This window comes from Hippichthys cyanospilos, chromosome 6 (assembly GCF_059441005.1).
Source record: "Hippichthys cyanospilos isolate Australia breed blue-spotted pipefish chromosome 6, RoL_Hcya_1.0, whole genome shotgun sequence".
Classification (NCBI taxonomy): domain Eukaryota; kingdom Metazoa; phylum Chordata; class Actinopteri; order Syngnathiformes; family Syngnathidae; genus Hippichthys; species Hippichthys cyanospilos.
The window spans coordinates 20,102,586-20,129,052 of NC_142374.1; the positions used below are offsets into that span (position 1 = coordinate 20,102,586).

Below are 26,467 nucleotides of genomic sequence, written 5' to 3' on the forward strand. Positions count from 1 at the left end.
GAAATTAAATGTGCCGATTGCAGGACAAAGAATTGTCATTGGTTTAAATGTGTGGTTTTTTTTAAATTAATTGTCAATACATTCCAACCGTTTAAAAAAAAAGTGCGAATAATTATCAGTCAGTCACGGAGATGCGAATATGCTATTGGTCGATTAAGGTCACCCGGTCTCACTCACGGAGATGCTATTGGCCGGCGTCACACGTCAATCACAGAAATGCCGATATGCTATTGGCCGAACGCCTTTATCTAGCTTGATGGGACAGGATGGAAGGAAGGAGAGAAAATTAGTGAAAAACGGAATGTTGTGAAGACTTTGCAAACTTTATCTGTTAGACATAGCTTCTAAAATTACTAGCAGCGGTAAAGAAAGAAATAAGAGGATGATGTTTTAGTATCTGCGTGATTTGCACCCTGACTGAAAGAGTTACTGTAACACTGTAAGACCAATAGCATACCTATCGCTGTGTTAACTTTTGAGCGTTGGACTCTGCCCCACTCTGCTTACACCCAGCTCAAGTCTCGTCGTTACAAAAGGTAAAAGCTATTAGTCCATTGTATTTATTATACAATGCAAGTGTTCAGCAGATTTTGTCACTCAATTTCAATATATGTATACAGTGTGTCGTGTTTACCTAAGGCTTCGGCGCGCGTTGCACGCATTCACGAATTAACATGGGTTTGGATTGCCCGCTATACGAGCAATTCGAGATACGAGCGTAGCCGCTGAACAGATTAAGTTCGTAACCCGGGGGCCCACTGTATATATATATATATATATATATATATATATATATATATATATATATGGTGAGGTAGATGGTGAGGGTTGACTTGACCGCCTCCATTGGGTCCTGCGTTGGTCGACCATCATGGGTTAGGAGTTCGGCCGTCTGCAGTCCACCTGGCTGGAATGTGGGATGGTTCCTGCCCAATGGCCTTGCCTGCTGTCAAGACATCACTGCACTATATAGCACATTATGTTTTCTGTAATTTATGTTGTTTCTGTGTCTGGTACATGCAGCATCCACTTCAACCTGTGGGCCTGGAAGGGGGCTCCTCCCACCTGTGGTCCCTTCTGGAGGTTTCTGATTTTCCCCTAATTTGGGGTTTTTGAGTTTTTCCTTCCCCTTCTGGGAGCTTTGACAGGGGATGCTGTTGTGTACCCTATACTGAAAAGATGTCTTTGTACGACCTCTTTTCATTCTGTGAAGCCCTTTGAGACTTCGGTGATTTAGGGCTATATAAATAAAATTTGATTGATTGATTGATATATATATATATATATATATATATATATATATATATATATATATATATATATATATATATATATATATGAATATATATATATATGAATATTTATATATATATGAATATGTATGACAAATGTATATACTGTGTATATATATATATATATATATATATATATATATATATATATATATATATATATGTATATATATATATGTATATACATATATATGAATATATATATGAATATATATATATGAATATGTATGACAAATTTATATATATATATATATATATATATTATTTATAAGTATTTTTAAAAATATCTATGTTTTATTGTTGTCCCAGTGCTGGATTTATTTTTAAGTATGTAAAAATTTGATTATGTCTGTAATCGTCCAGAATGACTTTTTTTTATTTCATTTGTTTTGGTTTTTTTTGTTGTCTTTTTATTTGTTTTTTTTTTTTGGGGGGGGGCATATCGCCTAATCCTCATATATACAGTAAGCTTTTACACATACTGACAAAATTGCACCCCATGTTAATAAAAAAATCACTGAACAAAATTACAAAAAATCTTATAAGGACGGCGACGGAAAAAAAAAAAACTCCTACTTGAATGCCGCATAGTGTATTTCATGTAGGATGTAGAGGTTTGAGGCTCACCTGGCAAGTAATTATTTGATCGATCTTCAACCTGAGTCCACAATGACACACAGAAAGATGATTCACATGGAAGAGGGATAAATGGGCCCAATATGGAATAATCATTGCGGATGAAACAGATGATGCCGCGGATCTACCTTGGGGTTCACTCATGAATTTTAATCTCTCAAAGCGTCAAATTGCAAAGGTTTTAGGAACCCACCCCTCGTTTCCCAGTGTTGTAAGTAGTTTCAGGGCTGTTTGGAAAATCATCCCACTTTGCACCTTTCCACTTTTCCATCTCACTGGGTCACTTCAACTGAAATATTCCTTTAATTAGCCTGAGTTCATCTCCTCCAACCCTTTAACTCACTTGTATAATTTGCCTCCGGTGAATCCTGCAACTAATGTGGGCTATGTGGCGCATCGTATGTTTCATTTCATTCCCATGTGTGGTTTTTAAATAAGCGTTTATCATTGACTTTCTTTGTGCGCTCAGGGTCACGCTGCGGAAAGATGAATTCTTGCAGTGAGCAATCACGGCTTCACAGCTTCACTTTTGTTCAATGCCCACGGAGCATTCCGCCCAAGTATTCTGCCCTTCTGGTTGTGCTAAGCCAAGAGACTCTAGTGCATGTCTTCATGTGTTACCTTCTCAGAATTAAAGCAGACTGAAATGACCGAAATTTTGCCATGCACCGTATGTAGTGTTCCCTTGACATGTGCTTCATGATAAGAAAACGGGCAATTGTTCAGCAACGGTTCTCAAATGGGGGTAAGAGTCGTGTACCTCTGGGGATACATTAAAGCATAGGTGTCGAACTCCAGTCCTCGAGGGCCGGCATCCTGCATGTTTTCCAGTTTTCTTTTCCCAACACACCTGATTCAAATGATTAGCTCATTAGCAGGCTCTGCAAGAGCTTTAAAATGATCCCAATCATTTGAATCAGGTGTTTTTGAGGGAAAAGGTTTGAAAACATGTAGGATACCGGCCCTCGAGGACTGGAGTTCCACACCTGTGCATTAAAGCCTTCCAGGTATGTGAAATTTGAACAGCATTTAAATGCTTTTTAATCTTGTAATGTGTAACGCGTTAAAGTCCGCCAAATAAAAAAAAAACAAAAAAAAAACAAGAATCATGCTGCCTCATTGTCGACAACAAATGCAATAGTGCATTTTGCAATGTTCTGTGCAAGCACTCGTAAACGGATGCATACTATATCGAATTAGAGCTATAAAATCCATCCATCTTCTAGATCTGCGTCTTCTCACAAGGGTCGCGGGCTTGCTGATGCCTATCCCAGCTGGCTTTGGGCAGTAGGCGGGGGACACCCTGGACTGGTTGTCAGCCATCTATAAAGAAGACTAAGACAAGCCCAGACTAGACTGTAACATAGTAACTCATACAAACCTTGGTTAGTATGTATTGACTTTTCTTGCTAGCAAGGGACAACTAAGCTGCCACTCTCGTGTTCGCTTCAGAGCTGTCAGAGCTCAGCTGCCCCCACTTGCTTTTTTATTTAGTAAAGCGTTACACAATACAAGACATAATAAAAAGCCCAACTGCAGATAGTCATGCTTTTGCGTCACCGAACCGCCCGAGCTATATAATAATAATCATTTTTTTAAGCCTTGTACATGTCATGATATCACTTATTTCGCATTTGAATTAATGTTATTCAAGCACAGATATGTGGAGAAAAGTGGAAGATTTTGAATTATGCGGTCGACTCCCCCAAAATATGGGGGTTGAAACTTGTACTCAACTTGTACTCTGAGAAATCCGGTAACCCTACCAGCCTTGGATAGTGCCTTAAATTAGCATACCGCTGTGTTACACGTCGATCTAGATAGGGGTTGCTCAATGTGTCGATCGCGGTCAACCGGTTGATTGCAAAGGTAGTATTTGCTCAAAAATGAAACATTTTTAACGATGTGTTTTAATGATATAGTTTGACATTTGACAGTGACATTTTGGAGCCACTACCTGTCAAACAGCTAAGCTAATATTGCTCACAACTATTAGCTTGTATTCTAGTTACATGTGTTGCCATGGTTGCAGTACTTGACCTCACCCCACCCCAAGAAATTTTAGATTCCGTAATTTTGACTGCTGAAAAACTTGTTCTTTGCTCAGTGGCTCGACATGTCTGGTGATTATGCTAGCTCTGTAATCGCCAGATTGTTTTCAGCTTCTAAAAATTGTTCCCAGATGGTTGAAAGACAGGGTCCTGGATCCGTGCAGAATGTCACAAACAATGACCGCAATCAAGTTGACCTCCTGGAGGAAATCATAAAGTGGTCCAAAAATGAGTCTGCCAACGCTAGCTAACAACGGCAAATGATGCTGGGCAGCACTTTACATTCTGGAATGGATTTGAAAAACCTGGTGAACATTTGTCGGGACATATCAGACTTAGCCAGAAAACTGCTAAATCCTACAAAATGTTGAATACATGTTTGGCCAGGATTTGCAGTCACAGTAAATATTTCCTCTGCACTGCTTCTTTCTCTGTGATATTTCTATGTAGGCTTTAGGCTTGTGTTTTTCTTCCAGGAATTTTTTTTTTTGTTTACCTGTGCGCAAAGGGGATTATTTTGGGCTCGCGGCCTTTTTGGAGGTCTTATTAGCTGCCAGGATGACTAGATAAAATGTAAGAGCTGTCACACAGTGGCTCATTTAGCAGTTTCAGCTGTGCAGGTCAGTGAGTCATTGTGTTCTGTCATAATGTGATCCGGTGTTATGTCCCCCACACCCAATGTCGATGCCAACCGAAAAGAACAATGGTACTTTTTTTTGTGTACTAATTCTGATCCCGTAAAAGGTGATGCCCCGTGTGAAAAGTATTCAACAGCAGCAGACCCGATAGCGCCTCTGTTGTTTAGCAGATGGCAGCTAACACAACATTTGGCGTGAAAATGTAAACACCTTTTGCGTCTTGTGTTTATGGATCCCATGACTCTCATTTGCATGCATACATAATCCTGTTTTTCACAGTCTGCCTAAAGCCAAGAAGCTATTCATGACGTAACATGTTTTGAAATATTTTTTTTTCTTTGCAGACTTAAATGTAGCGCTGATGTTTATAACCAGTTCTTACCTGGTTTGAACAATGAATAAAAAGAAAAAAAAATCTGAAAAACCTAGTCACTGGAACATAATCATTAATTGAGGGGGGATAATACGTTGGACCAACCTAAAAATTAAATACCTACATTTTACAAAAATCTTAATGGCTACCACGCTCCATCTCTACTGTCATTAGTAATTGAATTTCTTACATTTTTTCTTCCTCCATCTTATCTTCTTCCTCCTCTCTCTCCTACTTCTCCACCCCCACGTTTTCTTCCTCGACAAACTCTAATTCTCACTTTTCTCACTCTTCCTGCTCCCTTCATTGTACTCTACATCGATAGCTTACCAGTGGCTTATTATAAACGGGAGATTCGCATCATCACTCTATTCTATTTTCCACCAAAGACACAGACGACGGTGTTAGAGACAGACGCTCCATCCGATTGGACAGACTTTGATAAAACTACGACTGCCTAACAGCTTGGCATCCTTGACTGACTAAACCTGGACTATGGGAATTGTGTAGCAACATTTTTTTAAATAACAGAGCTATATGGACAGAATTTTTTTACACACGAAGAGGGGAGGATTATCCAGGTTTAAATAGCTCTGTATACATTTACACAAGGCCTAATTCTCACTTTTCTCACTCTTCTAGCTCCCTTCATTGTACTTCACATACCAATAACTTAATCGTCGTGCTTTGTCTGATTGCAAAGTAAAATAATGATCTAATACAGTTTTCTCCTCTGCCAGTGTCGCCAGACAGTTGTTATTTTTTCCAAGGAGTGTGTTGATCATTTGGATGTTGTGCGTAACGCAGTGAGTTGCGTCTACACTTTGCATAGGGTGTGTAACCAAATTGTAAACTTGATGCAAGGCAGTGTTTGTGCTTTCCATTCAGGAAACTATGTTGTGGTTTTGTTTTTAAAATAGTTTTAGCATGAATCACTTTTAGAGTTTATGTGTTCAGAAAAGAACACTAAATGTGAAAAAGTCCAGGGGACACCAGCTGATAAATGGCACAATTTCTGTGAGCATAATCAAAATTGATGACAAATATGCAGGGGGCAAGAGTGTTGCCCTGTGGTACACCTGCCAGTATCTGAAATAGATCAGTTGGCCCCATCTGGTGATGTCCCTGTTGCCACTGTGCTTTCATTCACCTGTCCAAAAGCATCAATTATCTATGTGGGGATTCCATAAGCTCTCAGGATTTTCAGCAATTTCTCTCTATGGTAACAGAATCTTGTCAAAAATCAATGGAGGTGATGATTGCTGGGAGATTGCTGGTCCTAATACCTTCTGTGGTTTGTCTGAGGGCAAGAATGCATCCCACTATAAGCATTTATAATATAACACTGAAAGGAAAATGATATTTTTGTTTTTGCATTTAGATACATTTCAGTTCTGCAAAGGTCAGATACTCTTGTCAGCGCACTAAGCAAAGTCGATAAAAGGCAAGCTTCCTTTGGGAGGAACAAGACCGCAGATGGCGAGTCGGGTTCAACATCACACGCGGTTCAAAATCTTGTCGAAAAGCTTTTTATAATTAATGCCATGATTCTCGAGTCTAGTGAGCCGGCAGTGGAATGCAGACAGCAAAACATGGATATGGTTGTGTTCCCTATGGAGTTTTGTCATGTGTATGTTGATTCTGGAGCAGAACGAAGGTGAAAAGTGTCGCATGCACGACTGTACGTTGAAGTGATGACAGACACTTTCAAAACCTTGACATATATGAGCAAATGGTCCAGTTGTGTGATTGCTTTCAAACTCTTCTGTTGAGCACAGCTACTTTTTTTTTTTTCCCCTGAAGGACTGGGATTCATAAATGCCTTTTTTCAAGTTTTCATGCTGTAGCAATATAGAAAGTTCCACGCAATTTTCTCATGTGCAAATGAGGATAACTTGAGGCTATTCAGCTTCATGATTTATGCCTATATGGCGCATCAAAGACTTCAACAGAGTAAAATGTGAAGAAAAGAAAAATGTTTCAATAAATGTTTCGAAAAAGGCCTTCCACTTTGTTTCTGAATGGTGGTACATGAATCCATTTCAGGGGCAATGTGAGATTCCAACAAGGTTTCTGTATGCCAGCAGTTTTAATCCAATGTACTTTAAGCGTTTCGTATTTATTTTGAGCATTGGCTGGTGACGGGAACAGTACTTTTTTTCTTTTCAATTTGAGAGCAAATTAATTGGATTGTGAGACAACCTGGGTATTCTGGAACAGGACTTTCTTTTCAATTTGAGAGCAAATTAATTGGAATGTGAGACAACCTTGGTATTCTGGTGTGTGTGTGTATATATATATATATATATATATATATATATATATATATATATATATATATATATATATATATATATATATATATATTTTTTTTTTTTTTTTTTTTTTAATTTTTTTTTTTTTTTGACAAAGGGCACAAAAATTATGGATGTCACTCTTCTTTCCTCATGGGATGGGTGTGGGATCGGAGTGACCCTTTAGCGTTCTGGCCACCCTTTAGCATCACCCCTGTTTAGTCCAAAAAAAATATGTAATCACCATTGCATTAGTGAACCGAAATTTCACTAATTGGATCAACAAACAATGCTTAGTTTTTCTGATAAACCAGAGCAATGGAGGGTCTGAAATGAACTTGTATTTGCGAGCCAACGACGGTTCGTATTTCGGAAACCTCATAATTGGTGCACTCGAAGGTCGAAGCGCCAGTATACTTGTCACATGGTGCTGAGCAGCTGATATTTCAGGAGCTTATTGTCTGAAATATCACATAATAACGTGTCAGAGCTGCCTGTGCCGGGCGCCTCCATTCGACGAGTCGCTAACCTGTCGCTGCTCGTGTCTCTCTGAGAGGAACCGGCGGCACCTCGTGACACACACTTCAGCTTCGCGGCGTCATTTTTTTTCCCCGCAGTTTTAGTGTGTTTTTCCAGAAAACTTTGTTCAAACTCCAAATGACATCATCTCAAGAGTGTTTGAAGACTTGAATTCAGCAGCATTTTTTTTTCCCTTATCAAATCTGAAGTTGACCACAATCTAAACGTATTTGGAAAAACTTTTAAGCAGTACCGCAGTGTTTTAACTCATTCACTGCCATTGACATGATGAACACTTAACCAGTAGATGCCATCTGTGTTTGTAGACACAAAGGAAACTTGCGAACGAGTTAGCAATCACAATTAGCATTAGCATGCTAAAATTTAAGGTAAAAAAAAAACTACCTTTATTTTACACAAGCTTTATGCACATCACAAATTTAATAGTGTTCTTTCAGTCACCTACAGCTTCAACATTATTCCATGAGTGAACCAGAGATTGGAGCAGCTTGTTAACATCTATGAGGTCAATAACTTCCTGTTCTTCTTCTTATTTGTCTTCCTGTCTGAGCATGTTTTGTGCTTGATGTCCTGGTTCAAATTTGAACTCATAAAAGCAAGCCACTATGGATTGTTCGTATTGTTGAAAAATACAGCCCGAGTATTTGGCGGAAGGACTTTTGTCTGCATGACATGCCCCCCCTCCCCAAAAAAAAAAATACTCATTAATTTTGCATTTTATGCCTGTAACACATTCAAAGAAAAACTGGGACAGAGACATGTTTGCCACCGTATTTCATCACCTTTTCTTGGAACAACACTCAATATACATTTGGGAACTAAGAATACTAAATTGTTGAAGCTGTGGAGGTGGAATTATTTCCCATTCTTGCTTGAGGTACATAATGAGCCACACATTTTCAATGAGAGACAAGCCTGGACTGCTGGCAGGCCGGTCTAGACTAGTCCAGTTCCGTCTCTCTTTCAGCCACTGCTGTAAAGCATGCATAATGGCACTTGGGCACATTTTTGTTGAAATAAGCATTGACTTCCCTGAAAAACATCTTTCAGCATTCTTGGTACCTTCACAGCTATGCACATGTGATGGACATTAACCCATGCCCTTATCATGGCGTCTTTTGAAGAGATTCCTCCAAATTCTCTGGATACTGTGATGGTATTATGGACTGTAGACGAAAGACCGAAAGTTCCTTGCACGTTGAGAGACTTTGTTCTTAAATTTACTCATTTAGTTGCTCACAAAATGGTGAAGAACTTTGCATTTTGGATTTTTTTTTTTTACCCAAATCACGACACTCACCTGTTCAAAACAGGTGCTTCTGAGAACAACACATGCTGTGTCTGCATCTCAAATTCGGACTGCTTCTATATCTCCAAGCAAGCCCAACTGAGGGTCATTAGATCGCTATGGCAACATCAATCCAAACACTTCTGAGCGTCTGCTGATAACAATGACAAGAAACTCGTCTTTGCCTGTATAGAAATAACCTCTTATAAGTTAGTGTTGATTTTCGATTTAAAAATAGCTTTGCGATTAATTGACATGATGGAGAATTGTAGTCAGGTATATGCTTGGGAACACGATCCACTCGTTTTAGAGTGTCATCGGCGTTCTCTCACTGTGTTTGAGAATGGTCAGAGGTTAATGCGCTGTGTGGGAAGATGATGGTGAAAACGAATAACAAAAGCAAGAGACCATTACGAGGTCTTTAGGAGCTGCTTTATTAAATTAAGCCCCAAAATTTTGACGTGAAATTTAATTAATATATAAATTGAAATACCCTCTTCACACCCAGTCAATTCTTTTGTGTCCACTGTAATAAACATTTGTTTTTGGTCGATAGCTTTTGACACATGGGAGTAGGGCACTTACTGCGTGTCTTTTTCATGTATCGTTGCAAAATGGCGTAATAAGTAAGGCACGCCCACCCTCAACTAATCAGTGTGACTGTAGTGCCACCAGGAAGAATGAGCCATCAACGCTTGAATGAGTTGAGCTATGAGTCGGAAATTGAAATTAAATGAGTTCTCGTCGCATAGCATCTTAGAATTTTAATCAAATCAAATCGCGCTGCTGGCAGTTTCGAGCGTTTACGTTACAATAATGCGGCAAGGCCCAAAAAGTCAGCTGGAACGCTGGAAGCCGTTTTTTGTACTCTGCTACCCTCCAGTGGACACTTTTGGTACTTCAACGTCAAAACTTTTACTGCTACTTGGATGTTCAAAATTTTTTGGGCCACGAAAAAGGAAAACGGAAAGTAAACTGTATCCTGTGTTTGTGAAATGTTAAACGCAGATCATAAAGCAATAGGTTATGGGTCGCTCCAGAATTTCCAGTTGCTTTTTCATCCTTCTTAAGTGGTTAAATTACAAAGTTGAGTAGTATATTGGTTTCATAAATGGAACTGAAATATAGAGATTGGGAGGTAATTTTAACGTTTTAAAGATTTTTTTTTAGATTCCAGCTTTTATTTTTGGTATCAGTCAAAAGTTTGAAAACAGCGAAACACCTTCAAGTTCTATGTTTTGTTTTGTTTTTTTTTCCCACATTGTGAATAATACTGACTTCACCCAGAATACGCAGTGACATGGTGAGAATCATTGACAAAATTGCTAAAAATGTTATTCAAGCCAAAACATTTTTTAGATTTTACACGAAAAATTGTTGTTTTAAAATTAATCAAATAATGGAGCGACCCAATATTTGGGTAAATATGAATCAACTTTCTGGGTAGGTTTTCACAAAACAACCCAATAAAAACTGATTGGTTTTTACAACACAACCTAAAAAAATTGTTTTGTTCAGAGAATTGGATCATATTGACCCAGAATTTTGAGTCGGTCATTTTTGGATTATTTTTGCCCCAACTGTTTTTAGAGTATCGATTCTTCAACTGATTTTGATATTATTTCAGACAGCTTTATGATGTTGTTTTTGCTTGAAACAACTCTCAGATCACAGCTATGGATTTTTAAGAACGTTTTTGACCTTCTGTGTTTGAAACCGCTTGAAAGGAGTTCCCAAACTTTTGAGTGGTTCTGTAAATTTTTTGCAAAATTACATTTTATAGTCAGAAGCTTGAGGTCATAATGTGCATTTCGCTGGCCACCTAACATGATGTGGTGGTCCGGATTTGGCCCCCATGCCTTGAGTTTGACAGCTGTGCTTTAGATACCAAAAAAAAAAATATGGTGAATAGGGAGCTAATGTTGGCTAATTTATACAGTAGGATATCCAGCTCACAATGAATGACTTGCTGCGTGCAATCAACAGCATTCTTCACATTCAGAACACACTCCCTCCATCTCCCTCACACCATCTTTTTTTTTCGCCCTAACAGCATCATTCAAACAATGTATTTCAGACAAAAGGCCGATTATGCAACAGTAGACCCCCACAGAAAGTTCCGATTGGCCGACAGCCAAATTTTATAATGGAAAGCTACAATTGTGTTACATAAAAATGTGGATCTATTCAAAAGATGCTTAGAAAATTGGAAATTAAACAGGCTGGGTAAGCTACGCATCATTCTGTACTTAAAAATACTTAATGGTATGAATTGAAAAATCGGGACCCTTTTTTGACCCGCTTCATAAGCGATGTGTGATTTTCCTTGGTTAATTTTGTCCACCTGTGTAAAGTATGAGTCTTCAGCCAGACGGCTGACCACAAGGGGCTGCGGCTCACACATTCTCAGGCCATGAATCACATCCAAATCACTACGCTTGATTTCATTTGCGGGCACACGTGCACAAATGTGCCCCAATTGGGCTCCACGTGATCTCGCCGCCATGTGAGCCGGGAAGCATTTTTGCCAATCGGATCACACGTTTTCTATTAGATCAAAGCTCCGCAAGCTCTGCCCTCAAGACGTGACCTCCATGCGCTCAGCGCATCGCAGCATCGGATGATTCTCCGCGCCAGACAACAGATGCCGTCTTTAGTGTCTGCCATGTATCCGTTTATCGGGGCAGGTCGTTCAATGGTCACCGAATGCAACGCTCTCACATATAGTACTGAAAGGTTCTGACACAAATTATAACACACTTAAACACAACTGAAAATCACTCAAAAATACAACTGAAATGCTTTTGCAGAATATGCTTTCACATTTACAATAGAAAAGCAATGTTCACACAACTTAAATGCTCTCACACATTTTACCTAAACGCCCCAGAGAAGGCTGAAATTCACACATGATGATTGAAGGCTCTCAGGCAGCACTATAATGCTTTCACACTACAGATTTGGAAAATACTTGGAAAATTCTTGCAAACAAGTAAAATGCTCTCACACATAGTATTGAGATCTCACACTCCTGGAACTGTCAAATATGCACATTACTAGATTACTTTAGCCTCAGGGTTTCACACATTAAAATGTTTTCACACTACATTTTTTTTTCAGTGTTATGCGCAAGCAAAACACTTGCGCAAACATAAATTGCTCTCACACATACTACTGCAACTTACACACTCCTTAAACTAGCATACACACACAATTGAAAAACTAGCTCTTCACACTGTATTTTTTCATTCATATACACTAGCAAAACACAAATGAATCATTCTCATAAATACTACTGAAATATTCTCACATAGTATTGCGATCTCACACTCCTGGAACTGTCAAATATGCACATTACTAGATTACTTTAGCCTCAGGGTTTCACACATCATTAAAATGTTTTCATACTACATTTTTTTTTCGGTGTTATGCACAAGCAAAACACTTGCGCAAACATAAATTGCTCTCACACATACTACTGCAACTTACACACTCCTTAAACTAGCATACACACACAAATGAAAAACTAGCTCTTCACACTGTATTTTTTCATTCATATACACTAGCAAAACACAAATGAATCATTCTCATAAATACTACTGAAATATTCTCACATAGTATTGCGATCTCACACTCCTGGAACTGTCAAATATGCACATTACTAGATTACTTTAGCCTCAGGGTTTCACACATCATTAAAATGTTTTCATACTACATTTTTTTTTCGGTGTTATGCACAAGCAAAACACTTGCGCAAACATAAATTGCTCTCACACATACTACTGCAACTTACACACTCCTTAAACTAGCATACACACACAATTGAAAAACTAGCTCTTCACACTGTATTTTTTCATTCATATACACTAGCAAAACACGAATGAATCATTCTCATAAATACTACTGAAATATTCTCACATTCTTCTGAAACTCACATCCACAATACACATACTACTGCAACTTACACACTCCTGAAACTTACATGCACGTACTATTGAAAATCTAGCTATTCACACAAAATTTTTCCACTCATTTACACGATGAAAACACAAATCAATGGTTCTCATAGATACCAGTGAGATGTTCCCACATATTTCTGAAACTCACTTGTACAATACTACTGAAACACTCTAGCTTTTCACACACTACTGAAATGCTTTCCTAATATTTTGTTTTCTTTCATTTACACCAGCAAAACACTCTTGCGCACGAGTATAATGCTCGCACACATACTACGGCAAGGTTCTCATACAATCTGACATACACACATGCAATATGGAAATCCTCTCATAGATGTTATGTTAAGGACATATATTTGCACTACAGATTTTTATTCACACAGGTTCCTGAAACTCTCACACTTACTTGAAATCTCTTAGGAAGAACCAGATTGCTTTGGCACTGCATATTTTTTCAGTTATTTGCACAAGCAAAACACTCTTGCACACATATGAAATGCTTTCACATTTGCTGCTGAAACTCTCACACTCACACTACTGAAACTCACTAAAATTCTTTCATATTACAAATGTGTTTTCTTTCATACAAAACGAACAAAACCGTTGCACACAAATGAAATCCTCTCACACATACTAAATTTAGGTTCTCATGCACACATGAAACACTCACACACTCCTGAAACATTTCCATGTTATGCTGGGGACATAATTCAGGTTTTACCAATTGAAATACTCTCGCATACACTAACTCATTTTACATAAACAATTATACTGTCATTAAATACACACAAATCACAGTCATGTAAGGCTCTTAGCTTAGCAAGCATATTAGCCTGAATATTCACATATGGCCAATAATTATACGCGCACTTTTAACACACCTGGTTTGGCTTTCACACATGCAAAATTACAGGACGTTACATACAGTGCATCCAGTAGGTGTGTTTAATTAGCTTCCACAGGAACATAGAGTTCAGCTCAACAGGAGATATGTCAAAAATTTGCAGGTGAATAATGTAACAAGTCGACATTGGACTCCACTTTCAGCATGGCAAGGCGTAAGTATCAAGTCCCTATTTGGAAGGCAATAAAGCTGCAGAGCGCTGTGTGGGGTCCTCGAAACTTTCCAAAGGAGCTCAAGGGAGCATTAGCGAAGCGCTGGTCAATGTTTTTCACGTTTATTATTAAACTTGTTTGAAGAAAAGGCTCATTGAGCAAGCATCTTGGTTTGTTTTGTTTTTTTTACAGTGCACACATTCCAGACCCCCTGTCTGTTGCCTTTATTAGGAAAGTCATTGTTGAGTTGGAAAAAGAACATTGTAATGTACCATACAGCAAAATTATAGTTTCCGGGTGGCGGGGGGGGTTGTAGCCATGCTTTCTGCATGAAGCTCAATAATGTTGTTTTGAAACAAACATTTCTTTCCAGTGTATTCCTAGGATCGTCAGTGGATGTTCAAGACCTGTTTCCAGGTTCTCCTTTCTTTACATTGTTTTCCTGAGCCCACTTAACTAACAATCTATATGTCTTGCTTAAGTTGCTTCTACTGTAATGAAATAAAGAGCAGTGGAATTAGATGAGGTCAAGGAAAATTGCATTTTCTTCTGGTGCTGAGGAGTTGTGTGCCTTTTGGACATGTGCTGTCGGAAAGCAGTTTGGACCTGAACATGTGAGCAAAATTTCTTAGGTCATTTTTTGCTGCGTCATATTTCTTCTATGTTGGCACCATAAATGAAACATATAGAGAGAAGAATCCTGTTGTCATTGTTTTGTTTCATCGCTTCCTTTGAGATATCTTCTCACCGACTTGCTTTAAATCAGGATTTTTATTTCTGGTCAATTGTTGTAAATTCCCATCGCTAAGGAAGCCATTCAGTGTTGGCAAATGAGATTGATATGACTATTAAAATACGTGAAGTGTGTTGGGCAAACTTAAATAACCAAAGAGGACTTTCACCTACTCAAAAAGATCATCTCAACTGTAGAAGTTCAGCCAAGCGAAGGAGCCAGATGGGCTCCCATGTACTGGCACGCGCTGCATGGCATGTACCACACAAACTAAGAACTAAGTCCTAGGGTGCTCAGCAGAGGTCGGCCTGATGTTTGAATGGAATAAATAACACAGTCGGCACAAATTAATAGGCTAAGTCTCGATAACTCATCCTTGAACCTGAATGTTTTGACTTTAATGGATGACTTTAGTCATTCTTGGCATTTAAAGGATCAAGGAGTCCGGTCATTCCAATCCCCTCACATTTTGCCAAACCTTTCCCTATTTTGGCTGTAAACACCAAGAAAAGGTTCAGTGCTTCGCTTTTTATTAGCCAGAGTGTGAAAAGTCCAGACTACCGATAACGTCATGGTTTCAGTTAGCAAGTAAATGATTTGCATGGAGTAGTGAGTAAGAGACTCAGGAAGCTGTTTTGTTCTTCAATCTCATTTCGTGGCTGGGCTAGAATGATTACTGATGATGATGATGGTAGTGCTTGCAGTATGGTCACGGCGCCATCAAGCTAGGACGCCATTCAAAACATTCATAGTTGCTTCTGTTAAAAGTTTACGCCATAAACATAGCACAAATATGATTCAAAAACAGTTTAATGGAATTGCATCTCACAACATGATCCTTCAAAATAAAAAGTACAAAAATTTGATTTTCAATAAATGCTTTGAAAGTGCCACCACTCATTCAATACCAATGACGCCTATAGACGTCAAAAATTCATCATGACAGCCATAGGCAAAATTCAATTTTAAATGAGCTTCCAGGGAATATTTTTCATCCAATCGGATTTCAGCCGCTGTATGTTGGCATGTCAAGCCAATCAGCACGGGGTCTTCAGAATGTGGCCCGTGCAACTATATTAACAACGGTACTGTTTTTTTTTGTTAGTAACCATTCAGATGTCAAATTCACTCTCATCATCATCATAAATTTTCCATCCTGATTCGTTCATCAGAGGAAACCCTTTCTACAATCTGCACAAATAAATACATTTAATAATGAACATCTCTGAGAAGTATGATATACAGTCTGAAATAGTGAATTTCAAGTCTGATGTTTCCTCAGGCTTCGTGAAGGTCTTTGTCAGGCCTCCACAAGTCTCCTAAAGGGAATCCGTCCGTCGTCTGCTAAACACGGCAGACACGCTCTTGACGATGCCCTTGAGGCCCAGCGGCCTCTTGGCGCCCAGCCTGGCGTCCTTCATCCAGCCCGTGAGTCCGTGGAAGACGGCCAGCACGCCGTGGTAGTTCTCGGCCGCCGACACTTCGTAGAAGAGGCAGCCGGCGTTGAGGGCCAACAGGCGGCCTTCCTCGCTGGCCACTGTCCGCCGATGCTGGAGGTCGCGCTTGTTGCCCACGATGGCCACGGGCGTCTTGACCGTGCCGGGGCAGCCTCGGCACGATTTGATGGTCTGCAAGAGGTGGGTGACGGCGTTGAAGCTGGCGCGGTCGCAGATGCTGTAGGCCAAGACGAAGCCGTCGGCCCATTGGAGCTTCCTCTCCAGGAGAGACGCCTTGACAAAGACGTCCTGACCAAAGACAACACACCAGTAAGTCCTCGTCTCCACAACACACTTTTATGTTCAATGCAGTTCACAAAATGGCGATTTTGTAGATCAACGATTCTCAAATGCGGCACAATAAGGCACTTTTTTTTTTTTTAACAGGGTTTCTATAGGTACCAGCATATCTCATTTAATGCTTTTACGAAAGGGGAGCCAATCAAAAAAGATTTTCACCACCATAATATGCTTCATGTTCCGATTTATTTGCTCTCAATTTGAAAAAAAAAAAAAGCTCTGTTCCCATCACAGCTTTAAAGGGGAAGTCAAGTCCAACATCTTCTTCATAATAATATGTTCTGTGCACCGCGGGTAATCTACAAAATGCATTATGGTTAATATTGGTATTGCAGAAATTAAATGAAAAATTACCCATTTTTCTCCATTGCAAAGAGTGGCCATTTTGTCACTTGCTATCAACTGAATTTAACATCACAGTTGCTCAGAGCTCAGGTGACCAATAATGGAATCAGCAAATCTAATTAATTGCTTTTTTTAAAGGGGAGTAAGTTGCTGCACGTGTTAATTAATTTGCTCTCAATTTGAAAAGAAAATGCACTTGTTCTCATCACACAATTAAATCAAAAAATGTCTTTACATTAATATGTTCTGTGCACCACCAGTAGTCTACAAACTGCATTATGATGAATATTTCAATTGTGGAATATAAATTAAGCTGAAAAACTACCTATTTGTATCCATCACAGAGAGTGGTCATTTTGTCAATTGCAGTCAACTGAAAATAGCATCATAGTTGCTCAGGTGACCAATCATGGAAAAAGGTACTCCCTGATTGGTCGGTACCTAACCAACCATGATCCCATGTTCAGTCAACAGCAAATGGCAAAATGTGTGCCCCCAGAGATGGAAAAATACGAGTAATTTGCTACTTAAAGCATACTCCACCAACACGATATTTATCAGAATTCCATGATTAGATTACTTTTTTTAGTTCTATTTTCAAATTGAGATCAAATTAATTGGGGCATGAAGCAACCTATTGAGAGATTGTTGTAGTGATTCTTGCACAAAAATATTTTGCGCTAATTAGTGAGTGCTTGACTCGAAAAATATTTCACGGGGGAACAACACTTTTGTAAAGTACCTTTTAGAGACAGCATTTTTATTATTTATTTAAGTAAGGGAATTACATACACCTATATCCTCTTAAGTACACTGTGAGTACTTGTGCCACCTTTATTGTATGTGCTCACCTGGGAATATGGCGAATCCCAAATATTAACAGCAATTTCCCTCCCATCCACCATGAATCTGTGACTGGAGATGGACTCTGAAAGACAAACAAAGGTGATTTCATTTATAGCATACAACACAAGTAAGAAGTCAAAAAAAAAACGTGTTTGCATGTTATTGTCTACTTTTTTGTCTCATTTTTTCCCCGTTTGCATGTTTGAGTAAGGTCATTAGAGCAAAATCCCTCACCGATATCTCCATACTCTCCTATGAACCTCCGCGTCAACAGGCGGACTGTAAGCGCTGCAGGCAGACATAAAACACAAGTTCAAGCCATCATAATAATCTTAATACATCATAACGCACTTACATGATGCGTGTAGGCGTTACCTGATTTGCCGACGCTCTCCGTGCCCATGACGACCACGTTAACCTCCATGATGTCGCGCATCCATGAAGACGCTGAGCTGCAGTGCCCAGATTGAGCTACGTCTCTCGTGTACGCGCATATTTAACACGGGCCTGTTCAAGGAGGCGGGGCTTCTTACGTCATCTTGTAATAACAACCCCAACGTGCCTCGTACGCAGCCTGGCGTTACATGCAAGGAATGTCGTTACAATCAATGTCTTTGCTATTTTTATAGCATGCTGCACAGTACAAAAACATTGGGGGAGTATAGAGATTATTATTATTTTAGGATTATTATTAATCTGCCTACGATACGCATAAAGTTAATCGAAACCCAGTTGGAGAAATTATTTTGTGTTTTAAAAGCGCCGCTAGAGGGCAGCATACATCAACAAGCAACCTGGCCTTCAATTTAGTTAAACATAATTTTTAATGTGCGTGTTTGTAATCCAAACTTTATATTAGATTCATTGGATCAAATTTTCCTTGCATATGGGGCCTGCTGTTTTCGATTTAAGCAAACTTCACTGTAGTGGGTGTGAAATTAATCAGCGTATATTGTTCTGGATATTATTAAATTAAGCCTAGGGTTAGGGTTAGCATCTAGAGTAAATAAATTTTTAGCAAGTCATATAATTTCTTCACTTTGACGTTTACATGACCATATGCAATATGCAAATATTTATTTAATTTAATTCCTTTTCTAAAGCATTGTTGGTCCACTCAATGTAAAATCGTCTCGCGACATCGCGCTTCAGTTATTGCGTCTTCACTTTATCACGAATTTTCAATTTATGATCACGACTTTTTCTTGCTATTTTTCTTGCACATTGTTATCCTTTTAATTTGGACCGGTCAAAAAAATATATCGATTTTTAATGTTTAACAAATGAAATAAATTTTAAAAAAGGAACAATAGCAAAAACACAAAAGAAATGCAAACTCTTTTTTGTAGATTTTCATTTTGTCATCATAACTTTATGGCAGGTTTATTTCACTATTTTTTAATATATATTTATCCTTGTTCTAAGTCAGAACATACAAAAAAATAATACATTTTATGTATTTTTTTTAATAAAACAACAAAACTTACACAATGAGTACAAATGATTATTAATTCCAAATTATTAATTAATATATGAACTGAACTGTATATAATGACGCACATACACAAAAAAAAAAATCGTAGGGGTTATTCATTAAAATGCAAAGTTCATATTGAGGTTGAAGCACATTTATTTCCTTGGGAAGCGAGTTAAAAAGCCTCTCCTCAAGCTCCTCTCCCACTGCAGGGTGTACCTCTGCAAGAAAATCTTCTTATGGGCTTAGTATACACACACTCCATACGTGAGTGAGGCTGTGTGTATGTTTTGTGTGTGTGTGTGTGTGTGTGTGTGTGTGTATATGTGCTAATTCCACTCTTCAGTTTTTTTTTTTTTTTTGGTGGGGTGCACCATGGAAAGAAAGTGTATTCTCGGAGTAGACGACGCAACGAAGTAAATGGCTTATATTTCTTTTTCTAAAAATCCTCCTGAGACTTAGCCTATTCGTTTGTGTCCACTATGTGGACAAAATGGACGCGGGAGTGGACACTAATAAATAGGCACTGATAGGAATGATAGAAAATTCAAATGATAGGATTAAAAACAAATTCATTTTGGCGAATGGTGGGAAAACAGGATACGCCTTTGTGGGCGACGCCTGTGGGGTTGTCGTGGCGACGAGTGGCTGTCACTCTGTCTTGTTTGGGTACATAGCGTTTGCATAGTAACTTCAGAAAACAGCTGCTGCAACCAGACGGACGAGTCAGATGACGCGCACAGAGAAAAGAGTCGACCTTAGACCTATTTAAGGCCAGGCATGGAACAAAAAGTTGAGATTTTCAAGTTTGGTGAGATGGCAACAATAGGAAAAGAAAGTAGTCATTAGAGCAGTAATAATTTAGCACTCCGCCCTTTTATATGGCAATAAAAGAATGGCAAACAGACACCATTCTCCATGTAAAATGGAAGCTACCTAACCCACAAATGTTCTTTGTTACTACACTTGTCTAAACAAAGCATTCTGTTTAATACATCATTTGTAGAATTTGAATTAAACAACAAGTTCACTCGTTTTAGACATTTCAAGGAACAGCCAGTGGGCCACTTCCTGTCAACTGAAAAAGACATCACGAATTGAAATCAAGTGACTAAATGGCTGCCCCCTGAGATGGATAAAAAGGGGAATTTTGCCGATTAATTATATTCGGCAAGCGTAATATTAATCATAATGCCATGTTTATACTTGTGAGACTGCCTAGAGTGCATTTTGTACCGGATATTTTGGACTTGACTTCCCCTTTAAACATGGCGGATCCCGATCCGGGTCCAAATCAAGTGAAGGGGCACACAAAACACAAAAGGTGCAGCAACACTAATCCGAAAGAAGAAGAAAAAAAAGTACAAACAGGATATACTTCCTAGATGATTTGTTCCCAGTCTTTTTTTATGATTTCGGGGAAAAGAAATTCAGTCAAGTACCCCCCTAACCAGTGCAAAGAGTTTGTGAAAGACAAATAACTGACTTCAAGATGTAGAACGTTTTCCAAAGGATTCACGACACGAACATATAGCAAAAAGTTGCTTCATGTTCCAATTAGTTTGCCCTTAATTTGAAAAGAAAGGATGTTGCTGTCTGTTTGGTATTAAAAAGGATAGAATCTCGATGTAGATTTAGTTTTAATTGAAATTATATCAATGTTTTAAAAATTATTAAAAATAATATTTAATTATTTACAATAAAATGATAAATATATTCACATTATTTTTTAAGTATGGAATTGAAACTTAAATAACATACTGTTAATTTAATTTATAGTGTAACTAATAGCATCGTGTATGTTACACATAATGGACTTAAATGTTTTATTTTTTGTATGTTTTTTTTATTTATGAAAAACTTGTTGTAGTTGTCATTGATAGAAAACCATAATGCATCATACTGAATGACGTTTCAAATATTCTTCCTGTTTTTTTTTAAACTGCATCAAATGGGCAAAATAGTATGTCGCAGAATCTACAAGTACAATAACAACAATAGTGCTCATATTTTTAAGTTGTGTGATTACCTGTATACAGTATGTATTTTTTTTTTAAATGGAACATGTTGTTCAATTAAAAACATTCAAACTGTGGATTAGAGCCCATAACTAAAGTTATGTTGAGTGAGTCATTTAACATCAGTGAAGATTGAACATGATTGTTTTCATTCTTGTATTCCAAGTGACAGTAAAGATTCAAACAATGGCAGAGTACAGTAAAAATATGTGAATATCCACTGGGCCACAAAGCCTTTCATTTACGTTGGACTCGTTTCAATCCGGCAACTCTCGTGGGGAGCAAAGTCATGAATCAAAAGTAGATTATAATGGACTTTTTTTTTTTCGGGGAAGTTTGAGTCGGAGTTTTGCTTGGGAACAGGGCGAGGTCCTTCCCATGTTGGCAATTTCCTCGACGGGGAAAACGAAAGCGAGCCTGCGTCTGCCGCCTCCTCGTCACGTTTGAAATAACAACAGCTCGGCCGCTTTCTCCTTTGCTTATTTTATCCGCTGACATTTTGATCGGGAACGTTTGCCATGGCGCACGTTGAAACGCTGACTAATTGGACTCCGCGTTGAAAAGGTTTTCTGCCACTGGGGGCTCTGAGCCTCACATGATTTCACATCACAGATTTTTTTTTCCGCTCTAGACTCACTCATCACTGCTTTTTATGTAACGCTTATCATATCAACAAGCAGATTATGTGCGGTTTCATCACTCATAGCTGAAACTGGCCTGAATGCCATGTAATGCTACATTTATCCAGGTTTCAATACAAAAAAATCGGTTAATCCTTTCATGATGTGAGGGTCAAATTTGACAGCCATAAAAATAGCCTCAATGTTTTTAGATCACTCTAAAGCAAGGGTGTCAAAGTCGTTTTTATCGTGGGCCACGTTCGACTTATCGTTTCTGTCAGAGGGTCAGAAATGTGTGAAATAAATGTGAGTTCGTCACATACTTAGCTAGTTTTGAAATCAGAGGCTGATTTTTTTTTTTTTCCAAAAATGTTAAAAGCTGAGAAAAAATGGCAAATTTGCTATTTTAGCCAGAAATTTGAAGTCAAATCACCATTTTGAGGGCCACATAAAATGATGTGGTGGGCCAGATCTGGCCCCCTGGCCTTGAATTTGACACCTGTACTCTAAAGTGCCTTGCATGTAACTCATCAGAAATGATCGGGTAATAAGTTGTAAAAATAACTCGTGTGTGGACTGACCGATATTATACATTATGGAACAAATATTAAATGAACCGAAATGTGACGAGAGGTTTTGGCTTAACAGAAGAGATATTTAAAATTGATCAGTTATAAATAAAAACATCTATACATGTGGTCAAACAAGGAGGTTTATTTTTAGAAAAAAAAATGAAACTAACAGAATATGATATATATATATATATATATATATATATATATATATATATATGTATGTATGTATATGTATGTATATATAAATAAATAAATATATATATATATATATATATGTATATATATGTATATATATAAATAAATAAATACAAAATATATATATATATATATATATATATATATATATATATATATATATATATATATATATATATATATATATATTTTTTTTTTTTTTTTTTTTTTTTTAATGAAGCTCCATCCCGACGGCCACAATATTTAATCAAACACAATGACTTCAGCAAACATGACAACAACAAATCCTACTGCATGCACACCATTGAGACACAGCATCCCTCAGGAAAGCATTTTTACACGAGAAGTGAAAACACGGCAAGTTAACGTTGGCTTGAACATGAAGATGGCTCCATATTCCAATAGGGCACGCTGGTCTTTTTTTTTCCTTCCTCTCATCCTGTAATTGTGAAGGTGTTAGTGTGAACGCTTCCTTCCTGCCGGGGGAAATGACATGCTAATGGGCCGCTCGCACTTCCCTTTTAACTCACAGCTGTCTAATGAGAGCTTTGCTTGGAGAAAGCGGCAGTCTGATGATGGATGCCTTCAGACTTATCAGATGGCAGCGACAAATGGCATCCTGTGCCAAAAATCTTGAAAACTCCTCCGCTGTCTTTTTCTACATGATTGACTTCGTTACCTGTGTATAATGTTTAAAGCGAGCACAATTTTTCCAACATGAGACTATGGTTGCACGTGAGATGAAAGGGGTGTGTAAACTTTTGCATACAAAGGCCACAAAAAAAATTAGCTAAATAACTAAAACTGAAGTATCTGGGATTGAATGTCTGGACTCTGTAAAGACGATAAAATGTCACAATGTAACATCTTAAGACCAATATTTGTACGAATACTGGTGTCCATATCCGAATTTGGTCCAAAATTAGCCCAAAAATGTTCAATTCGTTGATATCAGGTTTTGGTCAAACATCAGCAAAAAAGAAAAAAACGGATCATATCGGTCTACATTCAAAATATCCGATATAAGCAATACTAGAATTCATATACTCATATACTCATACTCTATTTGATACAAATTCATTGAGGAATATTGGATTTGTTTATACGCCGTCTTTTTTTTTTATGGATGAATATCAGTATGGAGTGTCCTAATCCAGTAATTTCATGGGTTTTGGTCAAAATATCAGCCAAATTTAAAAAAAAAAAAAAAAAAAAAATATATATATATATATATATATATATATATATATATATATATATATATATATATATATATATATATATATATATATATATATATATATATATATATTTATATAATTTTACATTTTTCATGGTCTTACATTTTTATTATATTTATATTTATATATATATATATATATATATATATATATATATATATATATATATATATATATATATATATATATATATATATATATATATATATATATATATATATATATTATATTTTTATATATTATTTATTTATATATATATATATATATATATATATATATATGTTATATTTTATATATATATATTATATTTTTATATATAATTTTTTTTACATTTTTCATAGATAGATAGATAGATAGATAGATAGATAGATAGATAGATAGATAGATAGATAGATAGATAGATAGATAGATTGATATAGCATATAGCATATAGCATATAGCATAGTATCAGACAGAGATCTAAGGCTACAAACTTGTTTTTTCAGAAGTGAAAAAAGAAGAAGTGACCCTGAATCAGATAAGCAGCAGAGCAGCATGGATGTGCACTTCACTGTTTTAAATTTACCAGCGTCATTTCCCATCGTCGTAAATTTCAGGAACGATCTCGTTTCGATTGCATAGGAGGGAACAGCGGGCCCTCCAGTCAAGCCGCATTTAAAAAATGAGCACTCGTGTCCCGTGTAACCCAGAGAGAAAAGTGGAGCATGTTGCTTCGAGTGTTTGTCTCCCTGCCCCGAGCGGCGGCGACGCTATCGCTGCACGCTGGCCTCGCGATTGATAGCGGTGTAAAAATAGACGGGACGGGCGGCATGATACACTTTTCAGACAGCGACGAGCTAAATTTAGGCTGGATGCAATTACCAAATGATAAGAAGGAAAAAAAAAGTCCCACATTGTGACAATTCGCTGACTTTTAAGCATGTGCCCTCAGGTAGGTGACCCTCGTAAATGTGTGAGCAAAATGGCGGCGTGCAGCGTTTGATGTTGCACCCCGTGACCCCTCCGTGAGTCTCCCCCTTGTCTGCTTTACCATGAACGCGTTCTGACAATTGACAAGCGTTTTAAAACCTCCACATAAAAGCCCGTCAGACAAAAACCAGAAAGCACAGATGGTCGCTAATTATATGGCGGCTAAGTTGCTAGCTTAAATTATTGTCATTGTTAATGACAAATTCAAGACACACACACACAGTGATTCAGGGAGACAGGAGCGTTTGTGTAGGAGACCTTGAAGGATTTCTTGGAAGCTGACGTAATAGCGCTTCTCAAAGACAAATAGTGATCATAGTGGAGGAGACAGATATTTTTAGCCGGCATTGATTTTTTTTTGGGGGGATATATTGATTTTTAACTCATACAACTGACAGCTTTTTTCAGAATCTGCGATATCCTAAAGAAGTGTAAATAATTATGATTTTCCTAATTATATGAACTAAAATATTGTAGTTATAGTTTCTGTCAGAGGATCGGATGATTGTGTCAAATAAATTTGTAGTGTGCTCGTGACACACTTCGTTAGTTTTTAAATCAAATCAAAACTGTTTAAAAGACAGTTTGGGAACAAAAAATGGTTTGGTTTTTTTCCCTACATTTTTAAAAGTTGACGACAACTTGCAAGTTCGGTATTTTAGCCAGAGTTAAACCAGCAATTCGCAGGCCACTAAAAATGATGTGGCGGACCGGATCTGGCCCCCAGGCCTTCAGTTTGACACCTGTGATCTTAAGCAATCTGAATAACTTGTTAAAATTTTGGGAGGCAATGGTTTAAGTAAAAATAAATCAAATAAAATACACAGTACTTTTCAAATTCAAAGTATTATTTTATATATAATATATACACTATGTCACTATACAGTATATACCATGTTAATATATATATATATATATATATATATATATATATATATTTTTTTTTTTTTTTTTTTTTTTTCTAAGTTCAAGATGTTCCCTGCCTACTGCGATAGGCACCAGCAAGCCTTTGACCCACGTAAGGATAAGCGGCGCTAGAAAATTGATGGATGGATGAATGGATGGAAATTCAGCTTACCTTTTCAGTCACATGACATAAATATTTTTCAACCATTGAAAACATTAGCATCTCAAATAATTGTTCCCCATTGAAATGTATACAAATGTCTTAAATCCATACCAGCTCCGCATTGTGCCGCTTGTGGTTTACACCTTGGCCACCAGAGGGCAGTATAAAACAGACATAGGCACGCGTGTAGAAGAGTTTCACAACTAAACTAGTAAGATGCAATGATAAAAATAGTCATATTTTCCTGAGGATAAAGAATATATGACCACGAGTATTGTTATTTTGCCTGTCTACACGTGTTACTTCACCGTTTGTGTTCAAATAACCATCGCTAAAAAGTTATAACGATGCTTTTCATCAGTTTTGTTTTCTTGCTGCCCTCAGTCTCACCCCAGATAACAACAGCCTTGTGCTTTTTTTTTTTCCCTCAAAAGTTGAAGCAGGAAATGTAATACAATA

General features: G+C 37.6%; 1 protein-coding gene across 1 annotated transcript; it reads right to left on the bottom strand.

The window, feature by feature from the left end:
* Positions 1-15,393: 15,393 nt before the first annotated feature.
* Positions 15,394-18,337, bottom strand: LOC148422712 (ras-related and estrogen-regulated growth inhibitor-like protein A). The gene is made up of 4 exons (XM_088417427.1): positions 18,223-18,337; positions 18,082-18,135; positions 17,853-17,929; positions 15,394-16,605 (listed from the first exon to the last, which is right to left on the bottom strand). Exons 1-4 carry the CDS (start codon positions 18,281-18,283, stop codon positions 16,180-16,182), a joined length of 618 nt encoding a protein of 205 aa, XP_088273553.1. The 5' UTR covers positions 18,284-18,337; the 3' UTR covers positions 15,394-16,179.
* Positions 18,338-26,467: the final 8,130 nt, after the last annotated feature.